The sequence below is a fragment of the Eschrichtius robustus genome, chromosome X (genome assembly GCF_028021215.1).
Source record: "Eschrichtius robustus isolate mEscRob2 chromosome X, mEscRob2.pri, whole genome shotgun sequence".
Lineage (NCBI taxonomy): Eukaryota > Metazoa > Chordata > Mammalia > Artiodactyla > Eschrichtiidae > Eschrichtius > Eschrichtius robustus.
In genome coordinates this window covers 130,783,522-130,805,448 of record NC_090845.1, presented here as the reverse complement: position 1 = coordinate 130,805,448, position 21,927 = coordinate 130,783,522, and the positions used below count along the sequence as shown (strand labels likewise).

Here is a 21,927-nt window from a genome sequence, read left to right as displayed (position 1 = left end):
TGTTTCACAGATGGCAAAAGGGCTCAGAGAAGTTCAGCTCCTTTTTGAGGGTCACACAGCAAATCGGTCAAAGGGCCAGGATTTGAAAGCAGGTCTGTTTTCCTCCAAAGTCCACTCTCCTTCCATTCCATCAAGTTACCTCAACGTCCTACACTCCCTCTACTAAAGGATTCACCTGACTTGGGCGCCCATCTTGACCCTCACCCTTGAGTCCGCATTGGCTTGTTTCTACCACTCCCCCCAAGCTCATGCCATGTTCACACAGGCACAGCCCTCCCTAATCTTGGGGAGAAGTTTTGCTTGATGGGCATGTCCCCTCCAGTGACCACCAAACTCCTCACAGTCTTTTTATTGGCCAATGTCCCAAACATGTGGAGACATCTCTTCTCTTCCAACTCTTTCAGTATGGTACCCACGGCCACCTGTCTACTGAAAGAGTTCTTCTAAAGGCCTCAGATGGGCTCGTTCTGTCCTCCTTCCATAGCCTTCCCAGCCTGCTTTCTTTTTATTCTCTCTGGGTGACATCTGAGACTGCTGCCCCACCCTTTTAGACCCTCCATGACATGGTTTCCATGACTCTCTGTGGAGGTCAAAAAAGCTGGCGCACCACCTCTTTCTGTATGGCCTGTGAGCTATAAATGGTGTGAAAAGATGGACACTTGCAATCAACTGGATGAGCGAGAATGCCACCTTTGAACGCCAGGGACGCAAAATGTTATTTTTTTCAAAATTCCATTCCTCTCCTGAACAGACTTGTATTATAAAACTTGTACTTAACTGCTATTATATTCTGAATTTCACCAGTAAGATTTTTGTGGAAACTTGTTTTCTCTTATATTCTCTTTACATGACACCCTCGGTTTTGCCCCTGGGCCGGCAAAGCCCCAAATATGTACTATCTGGCCCTTTGCAGAAAAGGTTTGCCGACCCCTGCTCTATATCAAGCGGATTTTTCTTCTCCTTCTTCCAACTGCTTCTTCACGGTCAGGGTCAGAGAAGCTTGCTTCTGGAAGGCATCGTGAGAGGTCTGGTGCGGGGCCAGCTGTCATCATTCGCTGGGGGAAGCAGGCTATAGTGTTGCTGGCAGACAAAGAAGCCCTCCCTGACCACCCAAGGAGGCCCACGCTCTCTTTTTCTTGGGTATCTGCAGAACTTTGTTCATACCTGTCACCTCCCTCCACTGGACTGCGGGCTTCTCGAGCGCAGGGAGCCCTTGGAATTCCACTGCGTCCCAGGTCTCTTGTAGGGAAACGTACCCGAAGTATTTGCTGAATGAATGGGCTGTAACCCCTGGGTGACCGTTTTGAGTTGCCTCATTCAAAAGCTCTCTGGACTACCAAAGGGAATGTGCTTTCTTCAGACAGAAGCTGCTTTAAAAATCATTTCGGGAGGCTTTTAATGTGACTTCACAAGCTTAGAATGTGTTTGAGTTCTTTCGTTGCAGAATTAAAAAAAATTTTTTTTCCAATGATTCTTTAATGGCTGCTTACCTGAATTTGCCCTTGCTTTACTCCGTGCTCAGAGAAAATAGCTTTCTCTGGGCCTTTCAATAGTTATTTTTATTTTCTGAGCTTCCAGAGGGAAGCGTTCTTTCACTTTTGTCCGTCAGTATAAGAGTGAGACCTAATTCAACAGTTTGAACGGTACTTCCTTTCAATACAGTAATTGAGTTAACACGTAGTTTTTAATGGATCTGTTCCCTCACTCTGAATGTTTTTCTGATCTTAGAGTTCACAATCCCACTGCTTCGGGAGTGTGCTTTAAACTATAAAGTGGCAAAGGAGACTATTTCACTGCTCAAGAAAGTGTTTTGATCAGAGACGTAAGAATTTTGAAATGATGAAAAATGGGGGAAAAACCCCAGCTCTCTGTGAAGGTAAACATCCACTGGTGGGAAGTGGGCTTGGGGTGGTGAGGGAGGTATTGGAATCACAGGAGAAACGGATGCTCAAGCAGTTAAGTGTGGGCATGTAGCCAGTTCAGGGCTGAGACGGAACTAGGATTCCAAATCGCCCTCTGAAAAGGAACCTGTCTTCAGATGAGCCTCCGATGTCACTGGGTCCGGCCCTTTCATTGTAGAGAGAGGAAGGGGCTCTCTTAGTTTACCCTGGGAGCTAAGGGCAGCTCCTGGCCCACGTCAGCTGGTTTCCCAGCTCCTGCCCTACTGCTGGAGGGCTGAGCTGCCCCGAGCAGATAGGGCTCTAAGGACGGCCGCAGAGTGGGTGCGTTCACCGAGCCTCAGACCAGCAGTAGAGCAGCTGCTTTTACTTTTAGGTCAGGGTATTTTAGTATTAATATAAAAATCATCATGAAGGCTCAGATAATTGGCTGACGAAGTGCCTTCACATTTTCAGCACTATTATGCCTTTGGTTTTATTAAAGCACTTACCATATATCAATGAATATTTCATTGGTCTTTCATTACTGAGTGAATCATTGAAAAATCACTGCAGTGGAGGTAACTTTACCCTGCCTCCCCGAAATGGCACGGTGCTTGCCATCTCATTAACTGATATTTTTATGGCCGTCGTTTGGCTTAAAGATCAAATAGTGAAAGAAATTTGGAATCACATCATGTTAAACTCTTCTGTCCTGCTATTAGCTGAAACCTGACTAGAATTCTGCGTGCACCAAAATGACTGTAGATTCAGAACTGACCTTTCCACCTGGGGTTGTCAATACCAAATATCTGGGGTCTATTCAATCGCTGATTTTCATGAAAAAGTAATTTTCAGAAGATACTTACTTTCCATTGCCTACCCATGGAGATGGTATCTGAGCGACTTTTGAAGCATTTTGCTAAAAGAGAGAAAGAGAGAGGGAAATGAGGACATCTATCTTGTGTTTTATTAATTCAGAAACAGATGGAAGTGTGATTTCGAGTACATTAATATTGATTGCAGCATTTCGGGATGCCTCCTGTTTCCTTACCAGAGCTGGAATGTATGTGCACGTCAGCACACCACGATGCGCACTCGATGAAAATAGCTGGTTGGGATAATTAGTGGGCTCCAATCAGGACCATGAAAGTCACTTGATGAAAGATCTTATATACTAAAAGGCCCAGTGAAATCAGACTCAGTTCTCCAAGAAGTGGTTTAATTATCCTCATCTGAAATTTATTCTGCAAAACAAGCTCTTCAGAGTACAGACAAGCTTTTCACCTTTAGCTCCAGTTACAAACTTTTTCCCTGGGATGCAAGGTAGGATGTCATTTCTGAAATCCCAGGAACTCGCCAGGACCAAGAAGCATTTGTGTGTGTGTGTGTGAATCACCTTGATTTGCTATCATCACATGCATATCCTCATGGCTGATGGTTTTCCTTGTTTAGCGGTGCAACTGGCCCAGGGCTGCATTGCAGTGGAGCACTAAACAATCTTTTCCCTCTGATGGGCTGGTTTAAAGAATGGGCCTCCTCGAAAAGGGAGACCCCCTACACTGTTGGTGGGAATGTAAATTGGTGCAGCCACTATGGAAGACAGTATGGAGGTTCCTCAAAAAACTAAAAACAGAACTACCATATGATCCAGCAATCCAACTCCTGGGCGTATATTCGGAGAAAACCATACTTCGAAAAGATACATGCATCCCAATGTTCATCACAACACTATTTACAATATCGAAGATATGGAAGCAACCTGTGTCCATAAACAGATGAGCAGATAAAGAAGATGTGGTATATATGTACAATGGAATATTACTCAGCCATAAAAAAGAATGAAATCATGCCATTTGCAGCAACATGGATGGACCTAGAGATGATCATACTTAGTGAAGTCAGTCAGAAGGAGAAAGGCAAATACCATAGGATGTCACTTATATGTGGAATCTAAAATATGACACAAATGAACTTATCTATGAAACAGAAACGGACTCACAGACATAGAGAACGGACTCAGACATAGAAAACAGACTTGTGGTTGCCAAGGGGGAGGGGGTGTGGGGGAGGGATGGGTTGGGAGTTTGGGGTTAGCAGATGCAAACTAGTATATATAGAAGGGATAAACAGCAAGGTCCTACTGTATAGGACAGGGAACTCTATTCAATATCCTGTGATAAACCACAACGGAAAAGAATATGAAAAAGAATGTATATATGTATATAACTGAATCGCTTTGCTGTACGGCAGAAATTAACACAACATTGTAAATCAACTATACTTCGATCAAATAAATTTAAAAAAAAAGAATGGGCCTCCTCTGTTTTAGTGGCGGTACACTTGTGGAGCACAGGAAAACCTGACACTCAGCACCGCCCCACGCGGACAGCGGTCCGCTCGTTACAATGGCCTCACCAGGCGGGAGCCTCCAGTTTTGAACCTCAAAGAAGCTCAACGCACTGCCAGAGGAGTGAGTTACTTAACGTCTGTTTGGTATCTTGCAACGCCCTGACAGCTACACGGGACAGGCCGCAGAGGACAGCATCAGCATCGCCTGGGAACTTGCTAGAAATGCCCATTCTTAGGACCTGCCCCAGACCTACAGCATCAAGACGCCTTTCCGGAGCCCAGGTTGACACTGTAGACATACGGTCGTGGGCAGCTGCTGCATCTGACCATGTTCACCTCCACAAGCACTGGCTTTATTATGGCCACACCACACGATAGCTGGGGAACCTGTGCACCCTCTCTCACCGGGTTCTGATGTTTGAGGTAAGGTCAGGATTTGATTCATTTCAAACAACTGCCTTGGTGCAACTGAGCCAAGTGGTCTGATGAATTTGGCAAAAAAATACTACTACTAAATAAATAAATAGAATTGTCCTTTTCCTTTCAAGACCTGCCCAACAGGAGCCTTGAGCCCCCTCAACTCTAAAACGTGACCAGTGTTATGGGGGTAGAAGCCACAGAAGCTCCACGGACCCTTAAGCCAGCGATACCCGGCACAGTGGCCAGGCCTAGCTCCAGGCTTGCAGTTTTCATTCAGGCTCATTCCCACATTTCGGCATTGCATCTCGTGGTTGAAATACCTTGTTTTGCTTGTAGATTAAAAACTTCAGCTCCCTAGACGATGCATTTGTTTATTTACTGTTTGTTTATTTTGGCAGCCAAAGCAATCAGTCGTATTCAAGTGCAACCACTGTCCTCCAAGACTCCCCATGGTCACAGGGGGTGTGGCTGTCCCCGCAGAACCCAGGGTGGCTGCAGTGACTTCTCTCACTGCCGAGAAATTTCTAGGCTGGCATCTCATGTAACACGAGACCGGCCATACCCATGGCCACAGCTCCAGCCGCGTCCTCTGGCTGGTCCACCGTGCAGGGTGGGCAGAAGGCATCGCCCCCCTGACTGCAGCTGGGAAGCTGCCCGGGGCCATTTGTTCAGTCCGGAGAATCATCAGGGGATTGAACTATTGTACCTTCTCTCTCTGGAATCAAATCAAACCAAAGCTCTCTGCTGAGCCCCAAAGGAGAGGTGGGAGGAGCCAGGATGAGGAAGGTTAAGCCTTTGGCAGCAGCAACCTTGACATTTAATAACATGCCTGCCATGTCTCATTAGTGATTTAATCGCCCGGGGCCTATAAATTATACCAAATAAGGATTACCTTAAAATATTCCATCAGTGATCTGGAGTACTTCATGGCGTGGTCCTTCTTCAGTTTGAACATCCGCAGGTAGAGAAGTGATAAGCATCGGTAGCTGTGGTGATGAGGAAAGGACCATGTTAATGCCGATGCGTAATCAAACCTATAAAACTAAAAACTGATTCCTATTTTGCAGTTACGCTCCTACGGTTATTGAGGGATATAAGTGAAAAAAGAAAAAAATTGTAAAAAGAAGGAGTAAGCATAGCACAGGGAACTGTACTCAACATCCTGTGATAAAGCATAATGGAAACGAACATGAAAAAGAATATATATAGATGTATAACTGAGTCACTGTGCTGCACGGCAGAAATTAACACAACATCGTAAATCAACTGCACTTCAATAAAATTTTAAAAAAAGAAAAAAAGGGTTCACAAAAGATGGAAGAAGGAGGCCGAATGTCAAAGTCGGGGAGCTCTTTTAAGAAGCTACACTGCTGGCTTCCCTGGTGGCGCAGTGGTTGGGAGTCTGCCTGCCAATGCGGGGGACACGGGTTCGAGCCCTGTTCTGGGAGGATCCCACATGCCGCGGAGCAACTAGGCCCGTGAGCCACAATTACTGAGCCTGCGCGTCTGGAGCCTGTGCTCCGCAACAAGAGAGGCCGCGACAGTGAGAGGCCCGCGCACCGCGATGAAGAGTGGCCCCCGCTTGCCGCAACTAGAGGAAGCCCTCGCACAGAAATGAAGACCCAATACAGCCAAAAATAAAAATAAATAAATAATAAAATAAATTAAAAAAAAAAAAAAAGAAGCTACACTGCTGACTTTGAGGATGGACGAAGGGGCCATGAGCCAAGGGGTGCAGGTGGCCTCTAGAAGCTGGAAAAGGCCAGGAAGTTAATTCTCCCCTAGAGCCTCTGGAAGGAATGCAGCCTTGCTGACACTCTGATTATAGGGTCGTGAAACACATTTCAGACTTTTGACCTTCGGAACTGTAAGATAATAAATATGTGTCGTTTTTTAAAAAAAGAAGGGGTAAGCATTAAGATCCCATCTTGATAAGGGTATAAATTCGGAGAGTAAATGTTTAGTCAGCGACTGAAGAAATCCACCAGTTAGCCTTCCAGAGTTTAATGGAAGACAAGAATAATGATCTGGGGGTAAGCAGCTTAAGTTGACTTTTCAAATCCTTCTGCAACCTTTCAGCTGTTTCCTGGTGGCCTCCAGAAGGCTTACCATAGTACGGCCAGCTTTTTCTCCCCATCCGAAGCCAGGGGGCTTGCAAAGTTCTTCAGCCTCATTGCATACCTTTGAAGAGAAAGGACAAGCTCAAGTGGAATCCGTCTGACCCTTCAGAAAGTCCCAAAGTCATTGGTGTTCTCATCACCTAAATGCGCTAGCCCCACGTTTGCTCTGGGTGGGAGGACTGAGAAGGGCATGTGGGCAAAAGTGTGCTTTCCTGAAAACATACACAAAATGACGACCACAGGAGTGTCACAATGGCACTGCTGTGACGGATGGAAGCTAGCTCTGGAGAGGCCAGCTATATCCGGAGCCCACGTTCCAGAACAGTGCTGTGGAACTACTGTGGGTCTGGCGTGTGTATAAATGCTGGCAAAATACTGTTTCTAAGAACACTCTAGTTAAACAATATTACTGGCTTTCAATGAGACGTGGACACATATGTCAGTTTCAGTTGCGTTTTTGACAGATGAGGTAAATAATAACACAGCTATGTCTGACCTGAGTGTAGGGAGGCCTCCATCACACAGTTACAAAAGCTGTGTGTTTCTTATGGCTCAGGTGTGGGACATATTCCTCTAGGAAGTGTTTTTTTTGTTTTTTGAGGGAGGTAAATTTCACAGCAGGTAGAGGTCTGAGCGCCCCTAATTTATGGTGCTTGTATATTTTGTCTTTCCATTCTCTTTAATTGTTACTGTTCCACACCGGGGAGATCAAAGGTTGAGTAGTTCCCATTTTTTTTCTTCGAGCTGAGCAGATTCCATTCTGGGCATTTAGACTCTCGAAAATCAATTCATTGCATAAAATCACTGTCTGAGCTTTAATGCAATTTCACAGGTACTCGTGGTGGAATAAGTAACAGGGTTCAGTGTTGCAGTGGGAAGTTGAAGATGTGCAGGCAGCCCCGACTAGCTCTCGATTACGAGAGGGCGATGGCGAGCCCGCACTTTCAGCAGCCTCCCCGGAACACCGGCGCCCCCTATCGCTCTGCTCTCCCCAGTTAACTGCCCCAGTTCTGTCCAGTGAACATTTTCCAACAAAAGGACCCGCGCACTTGATGTGGGTCCCTCCCGTTGTTGCCATATGAAGCAAAAAGGCTTCTTATGATGTCATAAATCTGTCTTTGACAGCTGGATCACTGAAATGTCAAGTCATTGTGATGCCCCACTTGTTTTCACAAGTATATGTCTATTGCAGATTCCCAAGGCTCAGAGCAACCACAATTACTTGAATGAAAAAAATGGGGCGCTCTCTCTGCAGCCAGCATACCGTCAGGGAGACAGTAATAAAAATCTCTTCAACATAAAATGACGCTACTAAAAACCATGTTCCTCTTACAGTTACCCTCTAATTGCAGCCACTGTGGAAGTGCCTTGATAGTGGACTTCCAATGGCTTACATGGGCCAGAAGACTTAGTTGCTTTAGCGCATTTTATTCCCAACTGAAATTTCTCTCCAAAAAAAAAAAATTATACACACACATATACTAGAAAATGTAAAGTTCTACATACATAGAGGACATACAAAGTAGCGCATGTAGAACTGGTAAAATCTGGGAGAAAAAAAGACCTGATGACATCTGAGTAAGGCAGATGGACTGGCGGGGGGAGAGGTACACAGGAACTTTGTGTATCATTTCTTATAACTGCATGTGAATATCCAATTATCTCAAAATAAAGTTTCAAAATACCGACTTAAAAGTGAATGGCTACGAATTCTCCATTGACTTTCACCAGGTTCCACTGAAAATATACTCCTATGGGGAGTAAACTATCGCATCATGTAAAAAAAAACAACTGTGCTTAGACAAAAAGAAAAAAAAAATTGTAAATAATAAAGGAAAAAGAAGTGTTTTCTAATGGAAATAAATATCACTCAGCGATTCACATGGCATTTTTACCAAAAATGAAATTTGACGTTTTGCTTTTCTATTTAGAGAGCATGTGTTTTCCTAAAAGGAAACAAGAAAAAATATATAGAGAGAGAGTGAAAACACCCATAATTTCACCCCCAATTACAGATATGACCTTATTTCCCTTCCAGCTTGGTCCACGTGCAGAAACATGCTTTTTCTGGTCAGAAATGCAATGTGTCTATAATTCTGTGGCTTGCTTTTACTTTAACATCGTATTATAAACATTTTGTGCAGCTACATAGTCTCCATCATTGTTGCATTTCAATGGCTGCAAATCATTCTGTTGCGTGTACTGCGATGTAATTAATTACCCTTCTACTGTTGATGATTTGGTTTGCTTCTAATTGGGTGCTATAACATAGGCCAAACTGAACACTGTACAGATAACTCGTTCTCCTCTTACAAGTCTTTTCTTCAGTATAGAAAATTCGAATTTCTGGAAGTTGAATTACTGGCTCAAAAGATATGAATGCTCACTTGTATAGGTTCTCCTACACAATACCAAATTGCCCTCAATTTACAACGATCAATTTCCATTCCCATCAACAGCACGGAGGAGGCCCAGTTCACCATTATTTTGCGTAAGTGCTAACACTAGGTATTAACATTTTTACACTTTCCTGTCAATTTAAAAAGTGCCTTGTTTTAATTTGCATTTGGGGATGAATAGAAGGCATGGCTTTTCTGCAGGTTTGTTCATTAAAGTTTCCCCTCCATTTTGAATCCTTATCGTTTCTGCCAGGATTTTCATCTTGTGCATCTTTGAAAACTGCAGGCAGCCTCTTATAGACACTGAGAAATCAATTTCCCCTTGAAAGCTACAAATGGCGGTGGTGGCTTTCACAGGGCATAAAGTCTGAGAGATACTTTATATATACTTCTCAGAGCAGCGAAAAGCCAAAGATGGCTGCCTGGCCTGTCAAGGTAAGGCTGGAACTTTCCTCATAATCTCCCTACTTTGGTGGCTTTAACTAAATCTTCTGATTCTATGTAACCATAGTTTTTTTTTTTTTCTTCTTCTTCTTCTTTATAATGGTTCCCATTCTTCTGATCTTTTCAAATGCTTTCCTGGGAAAATATGCATGCTAAGTCTGTCCAATGTCTGTCTGAAGGTTTAGGTACAAGAGTCCTCAGATTTGTAACAGCTTATTGCTGATGCAAGAACACAATAAAAAGCAGGCCTGGCATTATCGATTAATCAAGCCAGAGGTGGCTGGGATACAAAGACCTATCAGGTGAAGAACTGCTCACTCCATCAAACGCCATGATGTAGTCCATCCTGCAAATGAGGGTGCTTATCCACTCTTCAGAGGTGGAGGAAATTCTTGTACAAATACCTGCAGATTACTGGAAAGCACTAGAATGGATATCATTTCTTCTCTTTCCCCTTCTTACAAGAATTTTTTGATTACCCACAAACTCCACTGCACCAAGAGCAACAGGCCAGAAAATTTCATTCAAAATGCAAATGAAACCAATAATCTGTGCCGTTAATACACCCTTCCCTATTATCGACCTCATCTCTCCCCTCCCCCTGCTACCACCTTGACTGACCCTCAAATTCCAGATGCATGGAACGTCTACTCCACAGCTGCGGCCTCCAAAGCTGACTTTGTGTTGGAACAGTGCCCCTCCGTTTTTAATAACTGAGGCAGAAATTTTTAGAAAACATGGTTTATAACAGAAATCCCGATAGCACCGCTTTTTGTGAATTATCAAACTGCGCTTTGAAAAGACAAGTGTCCACGCCAAACAGTGAAATGATGATACTTTACTCGCATCCACTACCTTTCCATTTTAATTTTATGAATATTGCAAATTGTAACACTCACGTTATAACCTCTGAAGGGGATAACTGATGCAAGCAGTGTCCATCAGTTATCAATTTTCCATGACACGAATAAAATGGCAAGAACGAATTATGATGACTTCTAAGAAGAAGATGCCTTGGATGAATCATTATTACGTGGAAGTGATAGCTTTCAAACATAGCAAGCAGCTTCTAATTATGACTGGAAAGAGCTCAGGAAGAAGGCAGCAGAAAGGCACGAACCTGAGAAGCTCCACAGTCTCAGAGTACATGGTGTACGGCGACTTGGCTTCCAGAGGGTCACGCTCCATCGCGTTGCCACATTCGGTGAAGGACAGGGCTGCATCGGCATAATTCACGGCTTTGCCAAATTTCTCAAACTGAAACAGGAAGAAGACTCGTCAACATGACGGTTCCTCTTCTCTCCTTCATCTAAAGCAGTGGTGTTCAACCCGGGGCAACCTTGCACCCCTCCCCCAGGGAACATCTGGCAATGTCTGGAGCCCTTTTTGGTTGTCACCACTAGGGATGAGGGGCATCTAGTGGACAGAGGCCGGAGATGTTGCTAAACATCCCTCAATGTGCAGGACAGCTCCCACAGTGGAGAACCGCCCAGCCCAACAGTGCCAAGGTTGACATATGGAGGGGGAGCAATTAGGAATTTGTCTAGACGAGGATGTAACTGATTTCAGGTTCTATCGCCATGACATGGAGGCTGGTTGAGAAGAGAAAACTGCAGCCAAGGTATCATGTCTTTGTGGTATTCCTGTTGTTGTTATCTTTTTGGTGGACCAGGATCCAAATCACTGCCTCGACTAGTTTCTCTTGACTACATTTACTAGACTGGTCATCATAATGTCCTCTAGACAGAGCTTGCAATGAAACCCTGCTTTTTACAAGCCTCCTGGACAACTAACCTATTTAGTCTTTGCTTGGAACTCTAGATGAGCACATCATCCCCACGCCCAGGAGAAGAGTAACAAATGGATGCTATCGCCATGAAAAATGGGAAGTTGCAGTGTGACTATTGACGATAATCACATCACTTTCACTGTAAATGATGGTCTGAAATAGTGTGTCAAAAAGCCCCCAAATATAGCACTACTAAATATTTTAGTTTAGTAAAATTTTATTGCAGAAGGTTTTAGCCCTGATAATGGTCACGATTAAACTGACTTAGACATACTGATTTCTTTTTTATGTGTAATGAATATTATATATGACACCTTTATAGTGAGCATTTTCTAACAGTATTTAACATTTTCAATTTTTGATAGCTGGATGGAAGAATTCCACTAATGCAGAATTTTATGTGAAAGAACCAATAGAATGCAGATTGAGCTATTTTAATTTTCTTGTATACCTTTCATCAAAATATTTGCTATGCAACTGTGGAGGTTTCAATTCTCAAAACGGCGGAGTAGCTGTCCCTAGCAAAGGATTAAGTACATCTACAAAATGATGAGTTACAGGTCCTGCAGAATCTCTTGCTGTAAATGACTCTCTTTGCAATAAATGTTCTCCAGCTTTTATGTACTGCAGGAATTCTGTGGTTTCCTTTCTGTAAGCTGTTGTGGAAAAATAGCGGTTTCAGCCCAATTCAAAGCGATTTTATGAAAACCTCCATCTTCTCTTGCCTTACAAGATAATTTCCTTAGGTCATCTGACTCTGATTGGCTCTCCCCTGTGGAAATTAAGCTTTACATCCTGATTTTTGAAACTGACTCTTCATTTGCAAGCCCATAGCTGGAAGGATCCTTAAAGATCACCTGGCCCAAATCTCTCTTTTTCCAAAAGGAATAACTGAAGTCCAGAGAGAAGACTACATGGGCCACAGGGCCAATTAGGGGCTTGAACTCCAAAGGAGTGCCTAGCTCTGGTGTAGACGTAAGCCAAGCAAAGACATCTTCCTCCAAATGAGTATTTCTCAACCTTTTCTTTTTTTCTTATCATTCCTCCCCACCCCCACCCCCCCACCGAGGGAGATTTTTTTAGATTTTTTTTTTCACACACCCCATGGAAATTTTAATACTCTTAAAGACATACCGATTATCTCCTTATGTACCGCGGCCCTTTGGAGGGCAGTGGATGGTGGTCACGCGCAAGTCACGGCGCAGAGACCATCGTGGTCCTCCATTACAGCCCTCCCAGTGGCAAACAGCACAGGGCAGCTAAGTCCTGGCTGGACACAATGTGATTATGGAGGATGTGATTTTTTTTTTAACCCAACGGAGTTGAACTGACACCTCTAATTATGCTGGGCTTTAGTCAAAGGTGAGGACCCTGAATTTAGGGCAGTGGTTCTCAACCTTGGCTGCACTTGGGAATCACCCGGGGGGAGCTTTAACACCCATGCCTGGGTCCCAGTGTCGGAAATTCTGATTCCATTTCTCTGGGGTGTGGCTTGGGCATCAGGGCTAGTTTAAAGCTCCCCAAGTGATTGTACCACATGATTGAGATCCCCTGTTAGGTGGCTCAGTCAATCAGACGACCCCCCCATGCTCTCACAACCCCTGGAGGCAGCGAGGCCAAGTGTTGGGGGAAATCCAGAGAACAGAACTTCCTTTCTGTGTGCAGGAACCTAGGCTGGCTGTGGGCCTCACTCTGGAAACATGTCATCAAATGCAGCAAGGAGCTGAGATTTTTCTACAGACCTGAGTTTCCCAGAGCCGATGACTGAGGCCACTTAACTGGCTCTCAGCAGCCCTCTCCCTGCCCACACCAGTTCGGGTTTACTGGAACCCATGGGAGCTCCCACCTTCCCCAGGGCAGTTTCAAAGGTCATTTCAAAGTCACTTGAAAGACAGTACAAGCCACTGAGCTTCTGAAGTTGGAGCAAGGGGAAGAAGAGTGGGAAAACCAAGAATGGCAGGGCAACATGGCACCAAGACCTTGGGGAATCCCGGTGCTAAGGAATTAACCAGCTCCAATCTCTCTATGTCACAGCAGCAATGAAAAGGTTGGACTCGTTTGTGAAGTGCCTTCTTTGTTTTCCTTCAAAGCCTAATACCTGAATGGGAGGAGAGCAACGGGAGAAAGCGGGAGAAAGGAAACCTACCAGTGCATCAGCTTTGTGCTTCAGCTTCTTCGCCTCTTGCATGTAATAATCAGCATTGTGAACCCTAAACAAACAAAACGAGCATGTTCAGAAGGCAATGTTTCATCTTTTCATTAAAAGACCGAATAGTCACAACCTTGGGGGGCTATAAATCCATTCCTATACAATGCCTTGAACAGGGCCGATGAATGCTTGTCATGCATATAATAACCAAGCTTGAAATAGTCCAGTGAATGAAATCGGAAGTGCTCAATGGCCCATTAGGATAAATACCCACATCCTCCAACCCCAACCATTCCAGCTGCCCAAACAGATCCAAGAGAACCTAGCTATAATTCTCTTTGCTGGCACGCAGTTCTATCTGAGGACACGGGTAAGCGAGGAGGACCAAGCAAGCTGGGATTCAGCACCTGCCTTCGGAATCAGTAACAGAGCTCCACGATTAAAATGGGCCAGCGACGTTTCTCGATGGGGATAGAGGTGTGTGTGAGGAGGAGGAGGAATCTACTTTCAAGGCTATAGGAGCTGCACTGCTGCCTCTGAGGTCTTATTTCGGGTGACACATGCGCGGTGCTCGAAAAGCCATACTGCCCCCACCCCCATTCACCACTCCAGAGAATCTGGGGACAACATACGAGTCATCAAAAGTGAGCTTGGGTCTCCGGACATTGGTAGTGCTGCTGGACAGAACGGGCAGGGCCGCCCAGGATGTCATCTCCAGGTGACTGCTGTCCATGAGGCCAGTAGTGATGGTGGAGGTGATGGTGGAAATGGTAGTGGTAGTGGTAGTGGTAGTGGCAGTGGCCGTGGCAGTGGCCGTGACAGTGGCGGTGACAATGGCAGTAGCAGTGACAGTGGCAGTGGCAAGAGCAGTGTTGGTGACAGTGACGGTGGCAGAGGCTGCCTTTTTTGGAGTGTCTCCCTCCTGGGAAAAAGGAGGACAAAGAATTTCCATTAGGTCCAGATTTTTAGAGCATCTTTTCATAAATGCTTTGCATGTCAAGCACACTAGGAAACGAGACGAGAGAAAAGAAAACAATGCACACAGCTGGAGGATACACAGGTGACCCTGCTATATGTCATGAACTCCGGGAATCACCAGCTTTTGTTCTATGATGACACCAAACACCAAGCTAGTCACGTGCTGTGACTACATAGCTCCATCATCCCAGTAAGACAGTCATTGGCGAAGGTCTAAATCCAGTTGGGGATGTGAGGGGGGGAGGGGAAGAATGGGAAAGGGAGGGAAGGATAGAGAGAGGGAGAGAGAGAAGAGAGAGAGAGATCATCACCCTGACGTGTGTATTTTTGATAAGGGAACCAGCCCAGAAACTTTCTCTAGGGTAAGAAAAGTACTCTAGGCACTCTGCAAAATACCAGATCCAGGGCAGCAAAATGCCAGCACACCAGGCATCGTACTGCAACAGTCAGTACCCTGGGACCGAGGCTGAGGCTGCCTTTCCGTTCACCCGAGCCCTTGACCGCTTTCCCGCTAGGGGATGCCACAGGAAGGCCTCTTCATTTCCAGGCCTTGGGAGAGTGAAAGCTCATCTGTACCAGGTCAAAAATCAAAGGAGTCAGAGACTTCTGAGTTCCACCCTGAACCGTCATTGCCATAGAAAGAATGGGATCCAGATGAATGAAGCAGGTGGGAAGATTTGTAACGATGTGACACTCTGTGTCACGAGACCACCTGCCGTGTTCACACCGCTGACTCTGCCCCCATGCCCCCATCTGGCAACCGCGGGACGATCCTGACTGTTCTACCTCTGAGCTTACTTGCCGTGGTGCCTCTTCTGCCCTCTGCTCTAAGGTCGGCATCCCCCAACGTTCTTTCCTCAGCTCTTCTCCCTTGACCTTGACAGGATTTGCCAATCTTGTGTGCACTGGCACAGATCTGACAATAAGCAGATAACTCCCCAAGGGAAACCTCCACCTTACCCTCTCTCTGATGCTCCTGCAGTGATCACTTCTGGAGAGTTCCACCAAGATGGCCCATTAGCACCTCAAATCGCTCTGAAACCAAACTGACATCCAAAGCAGTCCCCTTTTTCTGTGAATGGCAGGATGGTCTCCCCTGTCACCAAGGCTGGACTTCTCCAGGCCGGTAAGGGCATGGTGGTCATCCCCGGGCTGGGAGCATCAGAACCGGCGTCTCCCTGCCTTGCCTTCCATCTGAGCTGCTTTGCTTTAACCAGTTTTAGATATTGAAGTTCAGTAAATTATTTCATTTCAAAACATGATCATGCCCCTGAAACTCTTTTTGAAAACCACTGCTCTACTCCATCTCTTATCTCTCCTTCTCCATCACCCTCGTCCAACCCATTGCAAAGTCCTATTCACTCCCTCTCCCCAGTGTCTCACAATCTGTCCCTTCCTCCTCTGAAGCCTCAAAGCGCAGGCTCTCGTGGCTTCAGCCAGAGTCGATCACACAGCCTCCTGGCCGAACGCCCGACCTCTGAGCTAGCTTTTCCAATCGCCCTCCCTCTGCTGCCTGCCAGCCTGAGCTTCCTGAACCGAGCTCCCTGCATTTCACTGCCTTGCGGCTGAGTGCAAACCCCAGGCAGAGCTCCTCTGCTGGTGCGTAAGGCCCTTCCTGACCTGGCTTCCCCCTTCCCGACTCCCTCCGACGAACCTGCCACCAAACTGAACTCATCAGGCTTTCTCCACTTTCCTGCTCTGGGTCCTTCGCAGTCTTAGGGTTGAAAAGGCCTCCTCTTCGTTACTTTTTTCACCTTGCGATAATGTACTGTATTTTCTCATTTTTTAAACTGAGGTAAAATACACATGACATCCAACTTACCATCTCAACCATTTTTAAATGTCCAGTGCGCTAGTGTTAAGCACATTTACATCAGCGTGCAACCCATCTCCAGGGCTCTTTGATCTTGCAAAGCTGAAACTCTTGTGCCCATTAGGCCATAATTCTCCATCCCTTACTACCCCCAGCCCCTGGCAATCACCCTTCTAGTTTCTGCCTTTGCAAATCTGACTCCTCGAGGTACCATGTGTAAGTGGAATCATACGCTCTTTGTCTGTTTGGGCCTGGCTGATCTCATTTAGCATAATGTCCTCAAGGTTCACCCAAGTTGTAGCACATGTCAGAATTTCCTTCCTTTTGAAGACTGGATAATATTCCACTGTGCGTAGAGACCACACTCTAGTTTAATCATTTCCCCTCATTACTAAACCCTACTTAACACTCTCAGCTCAACCCAGCTCAACAAATGCCTTCCCAGGAGAACTGCCTCATGTATATGGCCAGAAGTGCTTTAAACCTTTTTGGTCCCTTTAGAGATGGGAAGAGCGTGTCTCAAGCCCTCCCCTAAGACACCAATCAGCAGCTATTTCGTATCCGAGTTTATTGAGCACATGTCTCATTGCTCACCTTAGACTGGGAGCCCTTTCAGCGCTGGGGCCGTCTCTGATTTATGACACTCCCACCCCAGCCCCGTCCCGCTACCCCACTGCCCAGTGCACTCAGTGATTTGCTGAACGCAGGCCTGCCTGCCTTAATCAAAAGGGTCACTTTACAGCGAAAAGTCAAATGTGAACATTTCTTATATCCATGAAAGTCTTATCTTTTCCACTTCATCCTGGACCTTCCGATTATCAAAAATTCTTACCATCAAGAGCTCATTGCGGTAACTGTGCTGAGAGACTGCACACCTAAAAATGGTTATGGTGGATACGGAGAAAATCATTTAAAGTTCATCACGGATTTTATTCAACCCAAACACATAAAAAACTCAGAGGCTTCTGAACTCCTAAGCCAGCTCCACGCTTCTACTGCCAAAGCCAGATGACCCAGACCAAATAGCTGAGTCAGCCCCAGAGAGAGCCACGTGTCTCTATGGCCAAGATAGGTGACAAGAACCCTGAAACACCACGTCCACCACGCACATGGAGGTGATGTCGGTCCTGGCACATCTGACTGGAAACGGCTGCGTTCAGCCATGATCACGTAAGTCATATAAACACGTCCTCTGTTGACCCTCACTCATCCATTGAGTCAATAAACAGGACTTCGTGCATACATGGGACAGAGAAGACTCTGAGAGCAGAAAATGGAAAACGCTTTTGGAGCTGAAAGAACCTGTATAGATCATCTAGTCAAATTTACTCATTTCATGGACTCAAAGAGGTTTCATAATTTGCCCAAGGTCACAGAACAGATTTGCCACAGTGTTGGCACTATGTGTCAAGCAAGTCTCTTAACTTCCACAAAGTCTCTCAGATTTCAAGCCATTAATAGAAAAAACTAATGGCCAAAGAAGAGGCAATAGGACCTCAATCCATCATGGGGACCCCGGTGATTTCCTTAAGAAGAATGATCCATTTCTAGGTGAAAATGTAATCATATTTATCAGGTTTCCCCAGTAGTTTTCAGCTCTTGTGGAAATGCCTTTGCAGGATCCTCTTATTATCATGGTCGTAATAACATCTGTATTAAGCATCTAATTATTTGCGACCATGTACTAGGCGCTATATGAAGAGAATTGTCTAGATATGGCGCATGCCCTCCAAAAGCTTGCAGTAGAAGAAAGCCTCCGTTGGAGTTTATAACATTAATTACATTCAGTATGAAAAATAGGATTGATAGTGTAATTACTGTTTAGAATAGACAGTTTCATTCCTAACATTATAAGTCAGCATCTTTAAATGTGAATGCAAATATAATGTGGGCACACACACATACAAATTTCATTTGGAAAATGACAACTTTGTAATAGAGCAATTTCTTTAGGTCACCAATAAAATTTACCTAGATATGTATGTCATCTAGTCATCTCAGATGATGGAGGACTTTAAATTGTGGTCCTTAAAAGCTCAGAGGCCTCGTGGCTTTTCATGAAGTGTCGTTAAATGGGCACTTTTGGTTCAGGGGCCACCAGGTTGGCGCTAGACATTTGAAAACTCATTGATTTTCACGCATTTGCTTTTTATACGACACTTAAAGGAGACCAGATGCATATGGATGCTGTGTCTCCGCATACGTGCATTTACCCAAAAAGGCAGGTACATTTGCCATTAATATTCACTAGCGACACTATCGCTCATGGTTTTCACGGTTCAGGTACCTATACCTGGGGCAGATAAAAAGACATTGTGTATAGATGTGAAAAGTGATACAACTTCTCAATTATTTATGCTAATCGAGCAGCAGTGCAGAAAATCGAAAGGATGGGATAAATCCTTTAGTTTGGCTTAGAGAACCACAATTGTGTGATTTTAGCAACCGATTCACCTTTTAAACTCCATCCTTTTGAGTCACTATTTTAAAACACAATTCACACCTGCTAAGCTGGGTGGTGGAAAGATGTAACTTGGAGTCCCGGCCCCAGTTCCATGACCTTGGGCAATTCCGTCCATTTGTTCTCTCCCTTTCAGTAAATGATCAGTGCCTCCCATGTGCCAGATGCTGTGGTCAGTATTGTGGAAGTGTCCCCCACCCCCAAGATCTGAAGGGATTGGACCAAAGGACGTCCAAGGCCCTGGATGTCTGCATAATAATCTGTTTGGAGAAGTAAGACTGGAATGAAAAATTCATCTTGAGTTCAGTTAGATAAGCTGGGTCAACTTGTTTCCACCTGACAATGATAAGATCTCTTCTAAGATGCTTACATTTACAGATATCCCTTTGAAAGTAGCACAGAATTTGCCTTCACTCCTCTTAGGTTTGGTCGAGGTGATCTGTCCAATCATAGGGATGGTCTTGTCTTGACTGAAGGGACCATTATTGCCGCTGATGTTCCTGCGGCGTGGAGGATCCTCTGGCAGTGGGGAAAGTGGAGGGGGAAACAGCTTGTCCTCTTTTCTTCTGTTTGCTCTCCTGGATGAATTATTTCTGTGTAAACAAAACGTATAGGGTGTCAGAAAATTTTGTCTCTCTTTATTCTGATCTTTCCCATGATGCTGGTACTTTCAGCTAAAGTAATATGTTGGTTGATGGTCCTTTACCTGTGGTGAAGCGTATACATAAAAATGCATAGAGACATAGATATCCATAGAGAGGGAGCCCTCCCTATCGGCTGAGTTATAGATAAATGCAACCATATGTATCTAAGAATAAACACGGGTCTTTGAAACAGAACTCCAGGATAAATGGAAACGTCTAATGGAGTGTTGCCCCAGTGTGATACTTGTAACCTTTTAAGATTACTGTTAAGTAGATTTTTATGGAAAATCCAATGCAGACTTTAATCCCATCATTTTTTAGGATGGTTCCTACTTATTCTGCCCTACGACTTAACTGCATGGTCACACAATAAACGGTACAATAAACAATTAGTGGAAGGATACTTTCTTAAGGAATACTATGCTTATACATTACACAGAAATAAATAATGCACTAAATACTTTTGGGTTACATTGCAAATTGTATGTTCCAACTGTTCTACCCAAGGCATAATGAGCCCCTGACCTTAAGTTGTTATACTGAAGTACTGATGTACTCCGGTTTACAAAAGTCCATTTGAAAAATATTTTGTCGTCTTTCCATAAGACATCTGCAGTCCTAGAAGTGCTCCTGTGCTTTCAAACTGATTTATCTGCCCATTAAGCGGGCATCATCAAATAGACTGAGACTTCAAATAAAACAGAACAACTAAAACCTTACGCTAGCTGCTTAACATGGTAATTGGGCCATGGATTTTTATTTTAGTTACTGTCTTCGACTAATCAATGAAGATTACTTGAATTTTAATCTTTTCTTAGACAACTAATATTGTACTGTGCAGCCATTTACTTCTCATGATTATTGACTACAATTTTCAACAGCAAATTAAGTCAACAAGAATTTATGTTTTCCTCTTGGTCAATTTCAGTCAGTGTCTAGAAATATAGATTTACAATATCTCAAAGCAACAAATCAAAGATGAACAAGCACTCAAGTGGTTTGATTTCCTGAAATGGTAGAAGTCAATGCGGTCCCCTCGTTCCACTTCTGCTGCCCAAATTTGCCATTTGTAATAATATTTGTCATCTTCTGTTTCATAAATGAGGTCCTATGTCAATTTTTGTCAGGCAGCCGAATTTTCAGAAAATTCACTGTTTCTGCCATTACCTTAATGGATTAAAATTAATTACAAAATATTTGCCAATGGATTTTTTAAATTGCTTGGGCACGAAGAATCATTTTGAGATAGTGGTGATGCCTGATGAAAATAATGGTGAAAATATGGATTAGGATGCACGTCCACGAGGAGGAATCGGACTTTGGGGAATTCACATAGAAAGGAGTCAAGCATTGCTGTGGCATCTATAGGAGTGACTGGGTTCCTTACCTATGACCACTCCTGCACTACCTGAGCTGCCGGAGAAGAGGGTGGGCTGCAAGGGGAAAAGCTGTTCCCTACAGGCAGTCCATTTGCCATTGGCAACTATCGTTGTGCTAGGCCTCCCCATCTGCCATTGTACACAGTACATCGTTCCCAGGACAGTACATTCAGTGCAATGGGCACAGTCATCTGGCCCCCTTTCCATCTGTATGATAGTGACCTGGAACCATGTGGCCTTTAATGACTTCCTGGGTGAAAGACACCCAGGGAGCATTTTCTAGAGACCACTCTGTCACCATTATGGCTTCTTACTATAAGGGCACCGCTTGTATAGGCTCTGGCTCTTGTATAGGAGGACAGCAGGCAAGAGAGTCCCCCATTTAATGCCTCAGAGGCCCTTCTGATGGTTCAAGCTCCAAAGAAGGGGCAAGGAACTCATCAGGGCCCTTCTGGTGGACGATGGGCAACTCCAGCTGTCATAGTCTGGTGTGGCATCCTTTGCTAGGTTTAGAATATTCATTGAGAAAAGTGAATGTTGTCTTATAGAAATCTCCAAGGATTTAGTCTGAAGGGTCAACAAAGCACAAAGGAGCAGACAAAGCTTGAGGAGAGGGCTTCCAGGAGAAGACCTCCGAGAGGTCTGTCCTGCTTCCTGCTCCCTCAACTCCCGAGATTTTCCCGCAGACATGGATTTGCTGGACGAGTGTTAAGAACCCGATCCAGGCCCTTCCTGAATGATAAATGCTAGGTAATCACTGCTCTCCGAAATACTACAAAAGCAGAAAGATCGTAAGGACCATGAGGTAAAACACCATTTTATGAGAACGAATTTGAATTATTAGACATTGATTTAACATTTGATCATCTCTGTTCCATGAAATGGGGACCAGTGACAGATCACTGGGTCGCTGAAGGAGGCTCGCAATGGGGACTGATGGTGTGGCAATGCCCCACAGCTCCCTGGCTCTGCCTTGTGCCCTCAGGTGGCCCGGCCCGAATAGATAGAATCTGGGAACTGGGGCAGTACCGCCACTACAGGGGTACCACTTTAGCCCTTCCTCCTTGGAAAGTAGGAGGGCCCTGGAATGACCAGTGTTTGA

At 44.8% G+C, this 21,927-nt stretch overlaps 1 protein-coding gene across 1 annotated transcript in view; it reads right to left on the bottom strand.

The window, feature by feature from the left end:
• The window catches only part of AFF2 (ALF transcription elongation factor 2), a 482,377-nt gene that overhangs the window by 7,556 nt on the left and 452,894 nt on the right, over positions 1-21,927 (bottom strand). Inside the window, exons 13-19 of the mRNA XM_068532924.1 lie at positions 19,173-19,395; positions 14,183-14,472; positions 13,548-13,611; positions 10,733-10,869; positions 6,759-6,830; positions 5,542-5,635; positions 2,747-2,799 (exon numbers count right to left, since the gene is read on the bottom strand). Coding sequence (XP_068389025.1) covers positions 2,747-2,799; positions 5,542-5,635; positions 6,759-6,830; positions 10,733-10,869; positions 13,548-13,611; positions 14,183-14,472; positions 19,173-19,395 — 933 coding nt within the window. The remainder of the gene's footprint in view (positions 1-2,746; positions 2,800-5,541; positions 5,636-6,758; positions 6,831-10,732; positions 10,870-13,547; positions 13,612-14,182; positions 14,473-19,172; positions 19,396-21,927) is intronic.